This window comes from Bacillus rossius, assembly GCF_032445375.1.
Source record: "Bacillus rossius redtenbacheri isolate Brsri chromosome 9 unlocalized genomic scaffold, Brsri_v3 Brsri_v3_scf9_1, whole genome shotgun sequence".
In the NCBI taxonomy this organism is placed as follows: domain Eukaryota; kingdom Metazoa; phylum Arthropoda; class Insecta; order Phasmatodea; family Bacillidae; genus Bacillus; species Bacillus rossius.
In genome coordinates, this window is record NW_026962012.1 from 10,169,402 (window position 1) to 10,185,628 (window position 16,227).

General features: G+C 37.3%; 1 protein-coding gene across 3 annotated transcripts in view; it reads right to left on the reverse strand.

Annotated features, from left to right (window-relative positions):
• The window catches only part of LOC134542578 (sodium channel modifier 1-like), a 28,453-nt gene extending 17,779 nt beyond the window's left edge, over nt 1–10,674 (reverse strand). The window contains exons 1-5 of one of the 3 annotated variants that reach the window (XM_063386954.1): nt 10,441–10,528; nt 5,549–5,945; nt 3,768–4,305; nt 2,855–2,925; nt 1,649–1,737 (exon numbers count right to left, since the gene is read on the reverse strand). In XM_063386954.1, the coding sequence (XP_063243024.1) occupies nt 1,649–1,737; nt 2,855–2,925; nt 3,768–3,788 (181 nt within the window). In that variant the 5' untranslated portion in view covers nt 3,789–4,305; nt 5,549–5,945; nt 10,441–10,528. Of the gene's footprint in view, nt 1–1,648; nt 1,738–2,854; nt 2,926–3,767; nt 4,306–5,548; nt 5,946–10,440 lie in introns of all 3 variants that reach the window. The other 2 variants (XM_063386952.1, XM_063386953.1) reach the window with 2 other exon arrangements.
• Nucleotides 10,675–16,227: the final 5,553 nt, after the last annotated feature.

Sequence of the window (16,227 nt, forward strand, 5' to 3'; positions counted from 1 at the left end):
TGTGTACTGAGGCCATGTAACGATGAGAAAAAACATTTTTTTAAAAAAAAAATAAACAAAGATAATTTAATAAACTCTTTTATTTCCAAATAACGTAGAACCACCGTAATGAAAAATCCCTAAGGAACATTGTTTGTCTTTGTTTTGTTACGTTTCTCTGTGTGCTTAGCCGGGCAAAACATACAACGTAACAACCAGACATACCAAAGAACTGAAAATTTCCTTCCTGCAGTTCTAAAAATAGCATTTGACATTGTTGGAAGACAATCCTGTTGCCAAGGAGATATATGACACACACACAACACAAACACATGAGGTAGAGGAGAGAAGAGAGAAAATGAGGTGACATTTAAAGGTACATTCCACCCACCTATATTTAACAAGTGTTTCAAAATAACTAAAAATACATTGTAGAAGAAATTAAGTACTATTAAATTTTCATTCTATCTTCACAGCAATCAATTTTTATGAAAGTAGGCATGATTACTTGGTTTAAACAATACAGTATAGGAAATATTAACGTTCATATTATCATATTATAAATTGATTTTAACCACTGATTTAAAAAAAATCACATGATTAAAAAAAATGATTAAAATCATGATTTAAATCATGCTGATTAAAATCAACATACCCTGGTTCTAACTGGGGCCACCCTAAAGGAAGGCCTCCGTCATTTGCTTCCCTGAAGTTTGAAGTAAAAAATTATGATGAGGGTGGAGCAAAAGTGGTGTGAGCATGGTGTGGATGAGTAGCTTCTCGGAGTCAAAACTTTTACTAAATGGAAATCTCGAAACGCAGCAAAATGACCTCAAAATGGCGGCGCTTCCCCCTCCACCGCGCGCGATGCGTCACAGTCCTCACTCAGCGTAACGAATCCAGTGGTGTGATTAAATTTTGGATGAAGATGATAGATATGTAGCTGCAACACCAAACTGTATTCCCCGACTTCGATATCTTTTGTTTTTTTAATTGCCTCCTACTATGGAAGCAATTTTAAAGACGTATTCACATAAAAAAAAAAGTCCGCAAACACACAGAAAACTAGTGAAAATCAGCCAATGTTAAAATTTAAAGGCATAGCCTGCACACAGAATTTCGTGGAAGATATTAGTCAGAAAAAATGTCACAGCACAGACGAACTCAGCGGGCTGGCAACGATGAGATCACTGGGTTTGCCTGTGCATCTCAGTTGTCTTTTTCGGTCCAGATGATCTGATGTGCATCATTGTTGGGTTTGTCTGCTTGTTGCTGTGTTGTCCAACGCTGTTTTTGTCTTTATTTACTGTTTTTGTTGCAACTGTATCACCGTTGTCAGCCCACTGCATTTATCTGGTCTGTGGCATTTCTTTTCTTATTCCTTTGTGGAATTGTGTGTGCAATATATGCATTTAAATTTTGACATCGGTTGATTTTGCTTTTTTAAGTGTGTTTATGTATTCATCTATATTTTCCTGGCATTGACGTTTTTCTACTACAACCAGTGCAACCAGCATTGGCGTATGTCCAAAAAAACACTTAAAATTAATCTTCCCCATTGTAAGAATGATTCAAAGCAAGCATAGTTGTCATGGACAGCTGTAGGCATACATACATAAAGTAGACCTGGAGGCATACACCCTTATTCTACAAAGACCACACAACTTACCACTAATGTGTTTCTTTCCTTTACGATGAAGTGACAGCATAGAAACTGTGTCAAATATTGGTCTGTGACTGCATACCAGACATGTTAATCTGCAAAACAACACCTTTCATTACTTCAGCAACTAGAAATTATACAAACATCAGACATAAATAATGTTTATTCTGTACTATGGTTTTTTAGCATCTTGGTTAATTACATAAGTAATAAATTTTGGGTACTTCCAACAAAAAAAAAAAGATAATGAAACAAAAACTGAAGGACCTATATGCGCTAGCGAACTTCGTCTCCACTATAATTAATCAACTAAAATGAATAAATTGACTTAAGTGTTCAGATAATTCATGTACAAATGTATGCGTACTTATAAATGGTAGTTAAACATAAACGTGTACATGAAAGATTGTTCTGAACTACCTAATGTCCTTATATTACACACTTATGGAGTTATGGCTAATGACACCCAATGGCAGTGCAACAACCCAGCCATTGAATTTCCTACCAACTATGGAAATTGGTTGCTATAACAGTATGTATGTAGAATGCAGACACGTTTCAACTGAGACTGTACAGATTCATCTATTATAAGTAGACTGGTTGATTACTAAGAAAGAGGTATAATGTTGCAAGTATATATTATACTTCTATGTATTACCTGAAGATAAAACATGCTGAAGACTGTGATATTTTATGAGGATCTGAAACTCTATTGAAGTAACCTAGGAAGAACAAGATTAAAAAAAAAAAAAGTGCCTCAAAACTGCTACATAAGTATAGGCAAGATAAATTAAACAGGAGCCAGCAAAAATTGTGGTCTAACGATGGTGTACAGACAAATACAGAAAGCAATGCTTAACCCCAGATTTCACAGGCTTTACAAAGCTGTGTTATGGAATTGGCAGACTTCCTTATTTTAAAGTTATTCTGGCTTATCTTAACCCTTTTAAGCATTTCAAGAAAAGTACTTGTTTGATTCAAAGTATTACTGTATAATAAGTTCCATGTTCCAAATAGTTGGCTACTGAAATTGGTACCTATATTTTTTGTTAAATTGCATTAGATTAAAATTTAGCATGCTGGCACAAGACTTTCATTAAACATTTTCGAAGGCCCACACCGCAAAATGTTAGCCATCAGCTCATGTTACAGATGAATCAGCAGACTAAGCAATTCTAGCAGAATATACGTGCATTACTAACACACTCTCACCTTCCATTGCTTAGTAATTTGGCTTCATCCTCAGGTACATAGTTGGCAAGAAGCTCGCTGACACGACGGTGCTGAAAAATAGAGATTAACACATCATGCCCCAGGGTCATTCCATGACAAATAAAAATAATACATAGGTATATTTTTAACCTCGTAGTCTCGGATGTTCATGATTTTTGGTACTTACATAATTAGTTCCTGTGAAAAACCTTAAAAATATGTATACCTAAACCTAATTTTTTGAGTGAATAGTTATTTTTTAGTAAACTATTTCAATGAGAAAATACTGCTATTTTTGGTGAACATTAGGCCGGCCATACACGTTACGGTATACCGGAGAGGTATACCTGTGCAGGTATACCTCGGCGGGAGCTCACACACGTTACGGTAAACCGGAGAGGTTCTTCACTACGGTAAACCGGAAAGGTGAAGGATTTCTACAGTAGAGAAATGGCGAGCGAACAAGATGACATGATTGCTTTGGTGGGTTTGTTAGTGGTTATGAACAGTAAAAAAAAGACGAAAACGCAGTACATGGTGTAAAAACTGGCTTCAAAATAGAAGTGAGTATACTCATACAAAGTTATTGAAAGAACTGTGTTCAGATCCTTCGGATTATCGTAACTATTTGCGGATGAGTGAAGAAGTTTACAACAAATAGCTATCACTTGTAACGCCCCTAATTCAAAAGAAAAACACGGTGATGAGAACATCTATCTCACCACATGAGAGACTTACAGCCACTTTAAGATTCTTAGAAATGGGTCGTTCTTATGAATGCATGAAGTACTCAACAATCATATCACCTCAAGCTCTTGGCAAAATAATTCCTGAGACATGTGAGGCCATCTACACTGTGCTGAAAAAAGGGTATCTTCAGGTATGTAAAGTAAAAACACTTACATGTAATGACCTTTATTTTATTACTAATCATCAAATATCACTGAATTCACTCAAGTAGTTAGCCAAGGAGTGAGGTTCCTCTTGAGTTCCAGGTACTGCAACTCTGACTTGTTGGGAATTGAGGTCGAACAAACTTGCATTTGAAGGACTTGTATTCCTACTAGAGCCTGAACTTCTATAGTCTAATAAGTTGTCCGAGTTGTTGGCGTATTGAGCATTCCCATTTCTTCTTCAAAAATAATGTTGTTTATTCTTTTCTCAACGATCAGACGCTGACGTTTTTCTAAACCTCTAATCCTCACTGCGAAAGATTTTCCCATGAGGTCATAGCGGTGATCTTGAGGTGGAGGTTTCTTAAAGTGATCTCTCACTGAAACCAAAACTTCTGTATTTAGTTTCTCAGATTTCCATTTTTGAGCTATATCCGGACGCAGAGGGGCATAACGTTTTTCTGTTTGCGGTAGAGTTCCATGAACGGGAGACATTGTGGTTTGCTCTGACGATTCTTCATTGCGGGGAGACTGTTGGACAGTATCTTCAGTTCCCTCCTGAAAGGGAAAAAGTATTATTAGATCTTGATATCAATAAATAGGTATTTGAATTTGTATCAATAGTGAATATGAATATTACGATATGAAAATTAACAAGATATACTGTTATCTCATGAATAAATTACCGCGCCCCTCTTCCAGGCAGGTATTTTTTAAAAGGTAATTAAATGTAGAACATAAATTGCACTAAAACAGAAAATCAAATTTTTCAACCTTAATGTGGCCGACCCCCCCTTAAATATACACGTCAAAAGAATATTATATATTTGCTTTTGTTTCAGTTTCCTCATTCTACTAAGAAATGGAGTGACATTTTTTCTAAGTCCTTTGAAGATCGGTGGAATTTTCCTCACTGTTTGGGTGCCATGGATGGCAAGCATATTGACATAGTTCCGCCAGCAAATTCAGGATTAGTTTATTTCAATTACAAGGGCAGACACAGTATGGTACTTCTTCCAATAGTAGATTCTAGCTATTGATTCCTCGTAGTGGACTTTGGAACAAATGGGCGCAATTCTGATGGCGGCGTTCTTCAGAATACTACCGGAGCCGAGTAATGTTACGGAAAATTTCCAAAAAGTGCCTTATGTTTTTGTAGCCGATGACGCCTTTCCTCTCACAACAAACATTTTGAAGCCTTTTCGTCAAGCGCAGCTAGATTCAGCTGACAAAGAAATTTACAACTACCGCATTTCAAGAGCAAGACACGTTGTTGAAAATAGCTTTGGAATACTTGCAGCCAGATTCCGGATCTTCCACACTCAAATCAATTTGGAACCAGAAAACATAACAACAGTAGTGAAGGCAACTTGTGCATTGGATAATTTTTTATCGCACGACAACCAACCTCTTACGCCCCTCCAAGTAGTACATATCAAGAAAATTGTGACAGCACTATTTCTAACCCAGGTTTGGATTCCTCAGAATCAAACATGATCCCGTTGCAACGTCTTAACCAAGGGAACATAGGTAATGCTGCTAAAGAGCTAAGAAATGAGTACACTTCCAACTTCGTGAATGAAGGCAAAGTTTCATGGCAAGACACACGGGTGTATAGAAACAAACAGAAGACTGAACTATTGTGTGGTGTATACACTCGTATTGTGTTTGAAAATCATTTGGTTCTAAACAATTTATTACCTTATTAAAAGAGAAGTGTATTATCTAATTTGTGTTGTAAAATGTGTTAATAAATGTTTTCCAATTCTATCAAACTGTGCTGTAATTTATGTGTACTTACTTCATCAATCTCGCTTCCATCTTCATCGTCCAAGTTTGACGAAGAAGTACTGGGCACATCGGTATCTCCTAGGAAGTCGAACAGACCGAAGGACCACAACTTTGGTGAATACACATTGTCCGTACCCGCTCCAGATTTCATTGACATATAACGTTTTTTCTTTTCCTTGCGCACATTGCTTCTAAAATTGTTTATTTTTTTTACTACTGAACTCTTATTCGCATTAGGCTCAATTTCCTTTAATTTCGTAACAAGTCTGTCATAAGCGGCCTCTCTCACATCACGGTCATGGTATTCCTTGCTCTTAATTCGCCACAAACAGGGTTCTGATCTGTAAATTTCAATGAATTCCTCTAGAATTCGGTTCACTTTTCGGACAGCCATGATGATGGAAACACTGCAAAACAATAAGGTGTAAACAATATAGAACAGGCTTGAAGACCAGTGGCGCGCAAATGCAGAGAATAGACAATGGAGTAAGCACAACACGAACACAGAACACAGCAATGCGAAGCTCTCTTGTCGGAGTATTCGCCACAACTGACTCAAGACTGTGCAGGTATACCGGACGGCCCACACACACGCTCAGGTGCTCAGACTAGCACACCTGTGCAGGTAAAAAGAATTGAAATTTGATTCTTCTCCAGTCGCCTGCGCAGGTTGTTTTACCTGTGCAGGTTTGCCTGAAGTGGCTCGCACACACGCTCCGGTATACCTGTACAGGTCACCTGCGCAGGTATACCTCTCCGGTATACCGTAACATGTATGGCCAGCTTTAGTTCACTAAAATGTCTCTTGTTTCTTAACCATTGTACCCAGAGAGCTCAAACAGGGCTTATCTAAAGCCCGCTTGAAAATAGGCTATAGCCTAATTAGATATTATGCTTGGGGAACTTAGAGAAAGAAAAAAATTCAAAAATTTTATACTTTTTTTTAATAAAACTACAAAAACAACAATTTCAATTCGCCTGGAAAAGAATATGTCAATAATGCAGTTGTGTGACTTTTTCCACCAAATTTCATTTTGCAACAAGAATGGGATATTATTTTTAAAAAAAATGTTGAATTTGTTTTTTACATAAGGTATGTCTTGTTTTTATTAGTGAGGTTGGTTTTGCGCTCATTGAAGACATTGAAACAAAGCAAAAGGTTTGGAGAGATTATTCCGCTACAACAAAAACTTTTATAAGATTGCATTGCGATATGGTAACAATTTTGATGAAGTCCCCGACAAGGTGGTGCTGAAGTAATTACACCCGATACATTCTTATGGTACTAGCGTGGGAAAAGGGTGTTTTGGATGAGGAAGATTCTTTTTTTTTCTTTTTAGCACAAAATATGTTTTTGAGCAAATTACATTAGAGTAGGGAATATATTTTCAGTATTGTGTTTTACACTAGAATGAAGTTTGATTTTTATTACCTGACAAGTTTAAATCATAGTAAAAAATAATAAACAATTAAAATATATAAATGTATTGCACAATATACTAAACCAGGTGAAAATGTGGTATTCAATATGATAGGTAGGCCTACCCTAGATAGAGTACGAATAGTAGGTATTATATTCTATACTAGAATACGTAGGGCTATAGAGTACCTTACGAGACTTGAGACATATAAAACATATTTGAAAATGAATAAATAAATTTTAAAAAAGGGTATTTCAAAATATAGTTAACTGGGTGGAATTGTAGTATATAATACAATAACATGGCAAATATATCTTTGGTATTATGTTCTATACTAGAATAGGTACAATACGAGAAGAAAGTTTCTTAAAGAAAAATATTTTGTGCAAACCTAAATATTCTGTCCAAAACCCCCAAATTTCCGCACTTGTTCCGTAAGAATGTAGAATTGGTATTGACATTACCAACACCATGTTGGTGAAGTAGATTGTTATGGTACTGCGTTGTAAACTGCTCTCAGCTACGCTATTAACAGTCTCACTTTAGATTATTACCTATTACACAGTACCTATTTTATTTTTCATTCAGATCATCCTCTTTATCCTGTTTTTTTTTTTTTTTTTTTTTTCACTCTTAATGTATATTACACCCTGCATGACTGTCTATTCATGTTATACCTGGGACCAACCTAAACTGTTTGTCTAGATTTAACTCGTCATTGGTCGCGCTATGAGCATTTTGCTCACCCTCAGAAATAGTGTTTTATTGTTATTGTTTTTATTGCTGCTTGGAGGTGTCCTTTTTTCTAGCTGAGTTTTGAACCTTCCTTATTAAGTCACTAGGTGGCTGACAGGATGTAACTGATACTTGGCCTTAATATAAGATATCGCTTACAGGCATGCACGCCGCATGAGCAGTTTGCTCACAGTGCGACCAGTCGCGTTGCTACACTTGTGACGACTGTTCGGTTTTCAAAGTGCTGTGTTTAGTCGTGGAATATATTCTCGTGAGACTAAATCTAATGTTTCGTGGTATTACTTATTGAAATGAATCGGGGGAAGAAAATTGTGGCTTTGGCTCTTCAACAAATCGCTGAATGTTCCATAACAGGTAAGTTGTGTTATAATTACCAATATTTTTTTGAAAATACAAAAAAAAATATATAACAACTATTACATAAAACATCAATTAACATCAATTATAGTAAATATTAACATTTTGTCACACAATTTTTGATTTTCGTATAAAATAAGAAATTAATTTGGAATAAGCTTACGGAAGCTGGTAAGCTGAATTTGGATAAAAGTGAGAAAAGATTTTATAATTTTGGAAAAGTACTTAGGAATTCCAGAGGAAGATATGTAATTGTAGTCTTTCCATAGTTTTATGTTTCTATTTTATTTTTCACTAGAATTTTCAGTAATGTAATATATATTCTGTGCTTTGTATTTACAAAAGTTCCACCATGGTTGCCGGAGAGGTTACCACCTGAAAACCAAGCAGCCGCCAATGATCAAAATTTTGACCAAATTAATGTTGAAAAATCCTAATAAAGTTAGGTGTTAGAAAATGTAAATTTCCATGAAAGCAGTTAATTTTGATGTAGAAATTCTCTATTGCATAATGTGTGTACTATTAGTCATAGTCTCAAATGTATAACATAAATTAGTGTGCCCTCAAAAGACTCAGTAGATTTAATAATTTTTGTGCTAGAAAATGAAATTGTGAATAATGTGTGATTTTCTGTTGCTTCCAACACTTCTGCATTTATTGCTGATGTATTCGTAGGCGGACAAAGGAAACTCACTATACAGCCAAGTAGTTTATTGTGATAATGATTTATGTAAAAAACATTTAAAAATTATGTGATAATAATGTAAAATATAATTTAAACAAGCAGAGTGGTTTCATTTGCAATAAGTAAAAATATTTGGCCTTTTAAAAGTGGTTAAGCATGACTCTAATCGTTAAATTAAGTCTGTGAGCAAAATGCTCATGCGCGACCACTGGTGTACCATTTTACAATGCGACCAATGACGGGTTAAGAGAGAGGAGTCAGACATGGCATACATTGTACCGTAACTGGCCAATCCCCAAGCAAAGCAAACTATGCATGTGAACGTTTCCCTACATGGCTAATCCCCAGCCATGACCCACGTGGGTCAGGCCAATGATGTGATCTGGGATCCCTCCCTACCTAGTGACTGTGGTAAGGGAACTGGAGAAAGTGCAGCGTAGAGCAGTGAGGTGGGACGGGCAAGAGGGAAAAACGCATAGTCCCTCAGAAATGATCAAGGACTTCGGTGAGAAGCATTACAGGGGAGGAGGAGGGTGGAAAGGTTAGTCAGGCTGTTTAAGGTGATAATGGAAGAAGGGGGCTGAGGACAGCTGGGAACTATAGTGCACCGAGGTGAGTACAGAGAGCAGTTCGAAGTTCAGAGGGAAAGTGGGAGGCATGCTTTCCTAGTGAGGATAGGGAGGTAGTGAAGGGGGCTGGAGCAGTGGCGTAGCCAGGATTTGTGTATGGAGGGGGTTAAGAAGCATGGTGCCCTCCCCCCCCTATTAAAACAGGGAGTCCGGGGGTCCACCCCTGGAAAAAATTTAGATTTTAAGGTGTAAAATAGTGCTATTTTAGCAGTTTTTGGTACTTAACTTTAAATATTTTAATGGTAAAAATATTATTAATTTTTAATAAAAAAATTGTTTGAGTGATGAAGTAAGAAATTAATTAAAGATATTTTTATCAATTGTTTACGTCCACTCAAAATCATAAATCATGCTCGAAGCTCGACAATACAAAAAAAAGGAATAAAAAGGGTTGGGTTTTGGCAGAACTGATCTATTCCTGGAAACAATTAGCTTTAGCTTGAATAGTTACATGACACCATGTCGTCTCAATTCTATACACACACAGTGATCCTTAAACTTTTGGAAGCCCAGTCACCACCTGCTTATAATTACCGTGCTGGCTAAATACAGTAGGTGTAAGGTATTTGAAAGCTTGGGACCCGTCACAGCGACACAACCTTATAGCTTCTGCTCGCGACAGGGGTAGGGGAAGGGAAGGAGAATCGGTAGGGCTCGCTTACTCTTCCCCTCCAGTGCAGTGGCTGGTGATAGCAGTAAGACACCCAGGCTTTTAGCTAACCTGCTTTCAGATAAGAAAAAATAATCGGGGCTAAGGGGGAGGAGTTAGAACCCATAAACCCCCCCCCCCCCGCCCCCCTGGCTACGCCCCTGGGCTGGAGGAACGCATGCTCAGGGTGAAAGATGCAAAGGACTGAGGAAACGACTAAAAAGGAAGGGGGGGAAGTAGTGAGAAAAAGGGAGAACTCCTTGCCACCTGGTAAAAGCCCAATCGCGAGTGTAACAAATCAAATGAAAAAGCTTTGACCTGTGTCATATTTATGTCCCTCCCTAACCTGGACCACAATATAAAAATATTCTTAGTTTTAGTTAGATAATCAAAAGAAAACGGTACCTTTAAATTTTGTAATAAATCATAGTCATCACCTTCTCTTTTAAATGACATTGTATTGTTACTCAAATAAACGAATTTACAGTTTTTCGATAGAAAAAACAAGTAAAAAGTAAATAACTGTTATAACCTATCACACATTTTACATTTTAAAACATTGTGTGAGGTTAATAAAAATATACAATAAACACGCAAGCATAGATACAGCAACCGTAGAGTGCATCTACCGTAGAGTACATCGAAGATAGAATGCATAGAGTGGCCAGTTTCCTAATGGTTTCCAGAGGTTTACAGCAACTTCTCTTGTAAATGTGTTTTAATTGGTTAATATTGTTAATTATATTTATTGATTGGTTCTAAATTTTAAGTAATGTTTGTTTACTTCAGTAAATTAATTTTAGCACTTTTATTTCATTTGTTTGGCACTTAAGCGATAGCAACAATTGTCTAGTTATTTTAAGGGAAAGTTGACAGCCTTATTCTTATCAAGTTATTTTTTTTAAGCATTTTTAGTTTGTTTGGCTTTTTATTTTAGTAAAACGTATATTTTTCGTGAGGCCTAAAATACTTGGACAAGTATAAACTATAAAATACGTTAACGAACTTGCACACCAATAAAAACTGTTTTAATGTCTGCCGCCAGGGCCGGTAGGAGAGGAAGGTAAAGAGTAATATAGTGACGAGTACGAAGAGGCATTCGCCCGGACCCAGCTGACTGTTGCTGAACTTGTGTGCATTCGCTAGTCTCAAGGGAGGTAGCCTTGATCGGGTCAGGCTGTACAGGAGTGATGGCTAAACTTAAATATCTTTATGTATAATTATGTATTTGAAATGCACGAGTCGAGAGTACTGGACGAGCATTCGATAAGCAGAATTCGTGGTGAACAAGTGCGTGTGCGCCCGACCAGTAGGTCTAAGAGCCGGGCATGCCTTTAAGTGGCTGCTTGGTGGATCACCAAAAATAGAGTTTTCGGCACATGTTCAGGAGACTTTAGTTTTCTCAGTGATGTCTTCAATTAACGAGTATGTCATCAGCTCCATCCCCTAAGCCATTCCATTCATGTGGGCGGAATAAGCTATGTTACATGGCAACCCAGTTTGACTGTACAAATATTGCGACTTCATATCAATTGGTCGCGCGAGAGGACTGTCCGAAAACTTGAATTAAACGATTTTGAAAGTTAAAATTATAGCCAGTAGAATTTACAGTAGTAGCAAATTATTGTAACTCTTATTGAATGTGCGCTGATACATTGCATGCTACAGGTACCATGTTCAATCTCAGAGTTACCTAATTTTGAATAAAGTGTTGAATGTTTTTTCTAGTTGTGTAATTTCTTTAAATAAGGTTATTGAATTTGATTCTTACCTTAAATGTTGTGTGTTTTATTGTTTTGCTCCATTTTTCGTGGTACCTGCTTTAAGGGACTAATATTAATAATTTTTAAATTATTTTGGAGGCTGTTTCCAGGTGGGCATCTGACTTCTGTTGGCTTATCCTGGATTGGGTAACCCATCACGTAGGTCAAAATTTGCTGTTGTCCTGTGTTCAAAACCTCGGGGTGAACTCAGTGTGGTGGATAAGAATTTCCGCGAAGAACCCCAGGCTAATATCTAGAGCTAAACACGAAAGAGAGGTGGGTAATCGGCCCAAAGGGTACACTGAGTTCGAGGCTGCGATAGTTCATGACCTATTATGACTATTAATGTGTTACTCCCAAACTCAGCTAAAGATGTTGATGCCTAACTATCATGGACAGGTGAAATCACTATAAATATTTAAAAATTTTATGTCTAGTAAATAGACTTTTATTACATGCATTTATTGGGACACTACACAGTCACCTTGGCACATCAGACACTATAAAACAATGTACTGTAAAAATTTGTGACCTGATTCTGTGGTAGTCTCTTTAACCACGTGTCCCACAGACAGTGCGCGAGATACCATTAAATGGTCAGTCCTATGGAGTGGATTCTACACACAAATAGCTTAATAGAATGATAGTGCATTCGGTAGGTATGGGCGTGACACAAGTATCCGCAGATCTCGGATGGGAGTCGGCCAGTCCCTTATGTAAGCAAATTGTGTGTGGGAGGATCACCCGGCATTTGAGGAAACAGAACGACTCGATTAACATTACAACATTGAAGAAACTCCCGCGACATGAAACACATGCACTCTGGACCGCGTCTGGATGCAGACTGCTGGAGACAGGGAAGGGGCCCGAGAGGGGTGGAAGCATCCTCTCGCACCAAATCCATGCAAACAAATCTTAAATATTCTTACGTAAACTTACAAACTAATAGTCCTACAGCAATTTTATTCCTAATTAAATATTGTTGATCATTAATTTAACAGTCTTTATAGTTTACGTGATTATTTATGTTTTAAATAATATTTGGCTGTTAGAGTTAAAGGGAAGATTGTTCGTCACTTGCTTAGACTATTCAATTTAATATTACAAACTTAAACTTTCCTCATAAAATTGTACTGAAGACAGTACCCACGAATAATGAGTGCTGATTTACTATAATGCCCTTTATGGACCATTCACATATTTACAGTGCATTTCCCTTTTTGTGGTTTTTAACCAGATGAAAATGATGTATTCATTCTAATTTGGGTGAGGGGGAGGCGAGGATTTACAGGGCCCTCTCTACAGTCGTCCACAGGCAGTGGCGTAGCCAGGATTTGTGTATGGGGGGGGGGGGTTAAGAAGCATGTTCTCCCCCCCCCCCCCTAATAGAGCTGGGGGTTCGGGGGTCCTCCCCCGGGAAAAAACTGGATTTTAAGGTGTAAAATAGTGCTATTTTAGCAGTTTTCGGTACTTAACTTTAAATATTGTAATGGTAAAAATATTATTAATTTTTTAATAAAAAAATTGTTTGAGTGATGAAGTAAGAAATTAATTAAAGATATTTTTATCAATCCAAGTGCCTTGTTTACGTCCACTCAAAATCATAAATCATGCTCGAAGCTCGACAATACAAAAAAAAAAAAAGGAATAAAAAGGGTTGGGTTTCGGCAGAACTGATCTATTCCTGGAAACAATTATAGCTTTAGCTGGAAGAGTTACATGACACCATGTCATTGTCTCAATTCTATCCACACACAGTGATCATTACACTTTTGGAAGCCCAGTCAACGCCGGTGATGGCAGAAAGACACCCAGGCTTTCAGCTAACCTTCTTTCAGTTAAGAAAAAATAATTGAGGCTATGGGTGGTGGGGGGTTATAACCCCTAACCCCCCCCCCCTTCCTTGGCTACGCCCCTGTTCACAGGCCCTGCGCAGATGCTATGCGAGCATGCGTGACACCAGTGGGGATGGATATTAGAGGTTTGGGGACTGGGGGCTTTGTGAGCATAGAGGTATAACGTCAAAACATTATAAAAACATTTTTTTTTACTTTTTTGTACTATTATTTTTAAATTATTAAGTTAATTTTACAGCCGATTTAAGAGAAGGGATAGAAACCGAATGATACAATTTTGGTTTCAACACTGAATGAAGCAATCTTGGTTTCAACACTTTTTAGGTCATAACCGTTTTACAATTAATTGTATTCCTAATTTGGATTTATTAAATTATTGTACTATTAGTGCAACCCCTGACATTAAAAGTAACTTTCTGATATTTTAAACCCCTTAATGAGTGATTTCTATCTTAAGAATTTCAATTATTCTATACTAAAATGCAGAAAATTGTTATTGTGCTTTAATACTATTAAAAACTTGTCATATCCACCATTTTGGCCTTGGGCGACACGACATCACTATCACCACATGGTAAGCACAAGGTCGTGCGATTGACGAGGGTTATTACCCTTTTTGCGGGGGTGGGGGGGAAGGAATCAGCTGGAACTATCCGGCCGCCATATTGGTAGATTCCATTTTCCGAAAAACACTCATAAGATTGCATTGGGCAGGTGGTGGTGTTCAGCTTCAAAATTGGTGTAAATATGTATTTAGTGGCTTAAAACTAACATTTCTTGAATATATTGATATAAAAAACGTGTACATGATCTGCTACCTTTATTATTTTATGTTACTAGATGTAGGATAAACGAAAATGACTTGTGTAACATTCGGCTGTAGTAACCGAACTGGACGAAAATCTAATTTTTTAATTGGAGAAAGAAAGTAGGTATTAGTAAAATCACTTTTCACAGGTATTTATAGATTATTTTATTATTAGTTACTGTTCCATGTATTGTTTGAAGCCTGTTTTTCTGTTTATGCGCTTGTTAAAGTATAACCAGTGAGTTATTTCTACTTTTAGGTTACCTATATTAGTTAAATTTGAATTGGCATGTACTCGTAATACGACACTGAACACTAAATAAATCTGAATATGTTCGGAATGTGTGAAAGGTTATGCCTATTGTACACTATTGATGGCAACATAATGACCAAACAAGAAGATTAACATATTATTATGTAGGACCAAGCTACCTACTTTGTTAATTTCTTCAGATTGTAAAACTTGTTTATATTTCTGCCTCATTGGCTATGGCGATCTTTCCAACCACAAATTAACTAATCTTGGATAACTTAGAAAATATCAACAGTTTGCATAGGTACTTGTCCCACTTCTTTAACCTAGTTTAGTCCTTTCTGAGTCCTACACCAATTTTTAAGTGCATGCATGATATAGTGTATTTTTTAAATTTATGCTTAAAAGTTACTGCTACCTTTCCTGCATGGTTCATAACCTGCATAATTAGAGCGAATAGGCTTCCCTACCCAGACCTCTCCCAGGGAGAGGTCTGGGTGGGTAAGCCTGTCTCCCGCACACTCATAGCTTTAAGTTAGGTTAGGAAAAAAAATGGGTGCGTGTACTGTTTTGGGCTGGGTGGATCTTTAAAGTTTCGCAATGATATTAGAAATGAACGGAAACAAGGTGTGATTCCGTCCGAATATAATTACTCCATACTTAGAAAACTTATAACATATATTAACACAAATATTAACATACAATTTCAATTACGTAGGTACTTAAACAGATCTTAGGTATATTCAGTAAGAAGAAAAAAATATGGGCCGGCCCTAAATTAAAATATAAAAAGGTTTCATTAAAAAATACATAAACCAATAAAAAATATACAAATATGTTTAAACAATCCCAGTAATTATACTTAAAGTCCAGAAATGATGTTTATCTGATGAACTTCGTCTGACGGCGTAATTTAAGAAAGTTCAGAAAAAGGTTAAAAGATACAGAAGCACCGGAGGTCGGGGCTTCGTTTCCCGGAGATCAATCGGGAACGTGATGCCAGGGCGCCTGTGTGATGTTGAGGAAGGGTGGTGAAAATGCCAACTTGGTGTCCGGCTCTCGGACCCTGTCTGGAACAGTCCGAATCAAAACTGATCAGAACTAGTACACAGACAGTATAAACTGGGCAGAGAATGCCTGCAAAAGTTAAGGGGAGGTTGGGGAATGTCGCGGATCATAACTCACCAGACGGGGAAGTTGGCTTCTATTTTCCGATGCGTCGCCAGTCCGAATTTGGAGCCTGCGAATACGCGGCTGGGCGCGGACGTTTCCACCATATCAAAAAGAAATTATTTAAAAGAAAATAACTACTATTCGTTGTACTACGCAGACGGACTAAACTACTTAAAAAAGATTACAGGGATAGCATCCCTTATTTAATCGACTACATCGTCGGTTGCGGCCGGATGGAAGTCTTGCAGTGCGTTGATCCGCCGATAATAACAAACGGTCCTTCTGCAGTCATGACGCGAAGTGTCTTACGAAGAACCGCGTCTCGTAATTAAAAGTAAA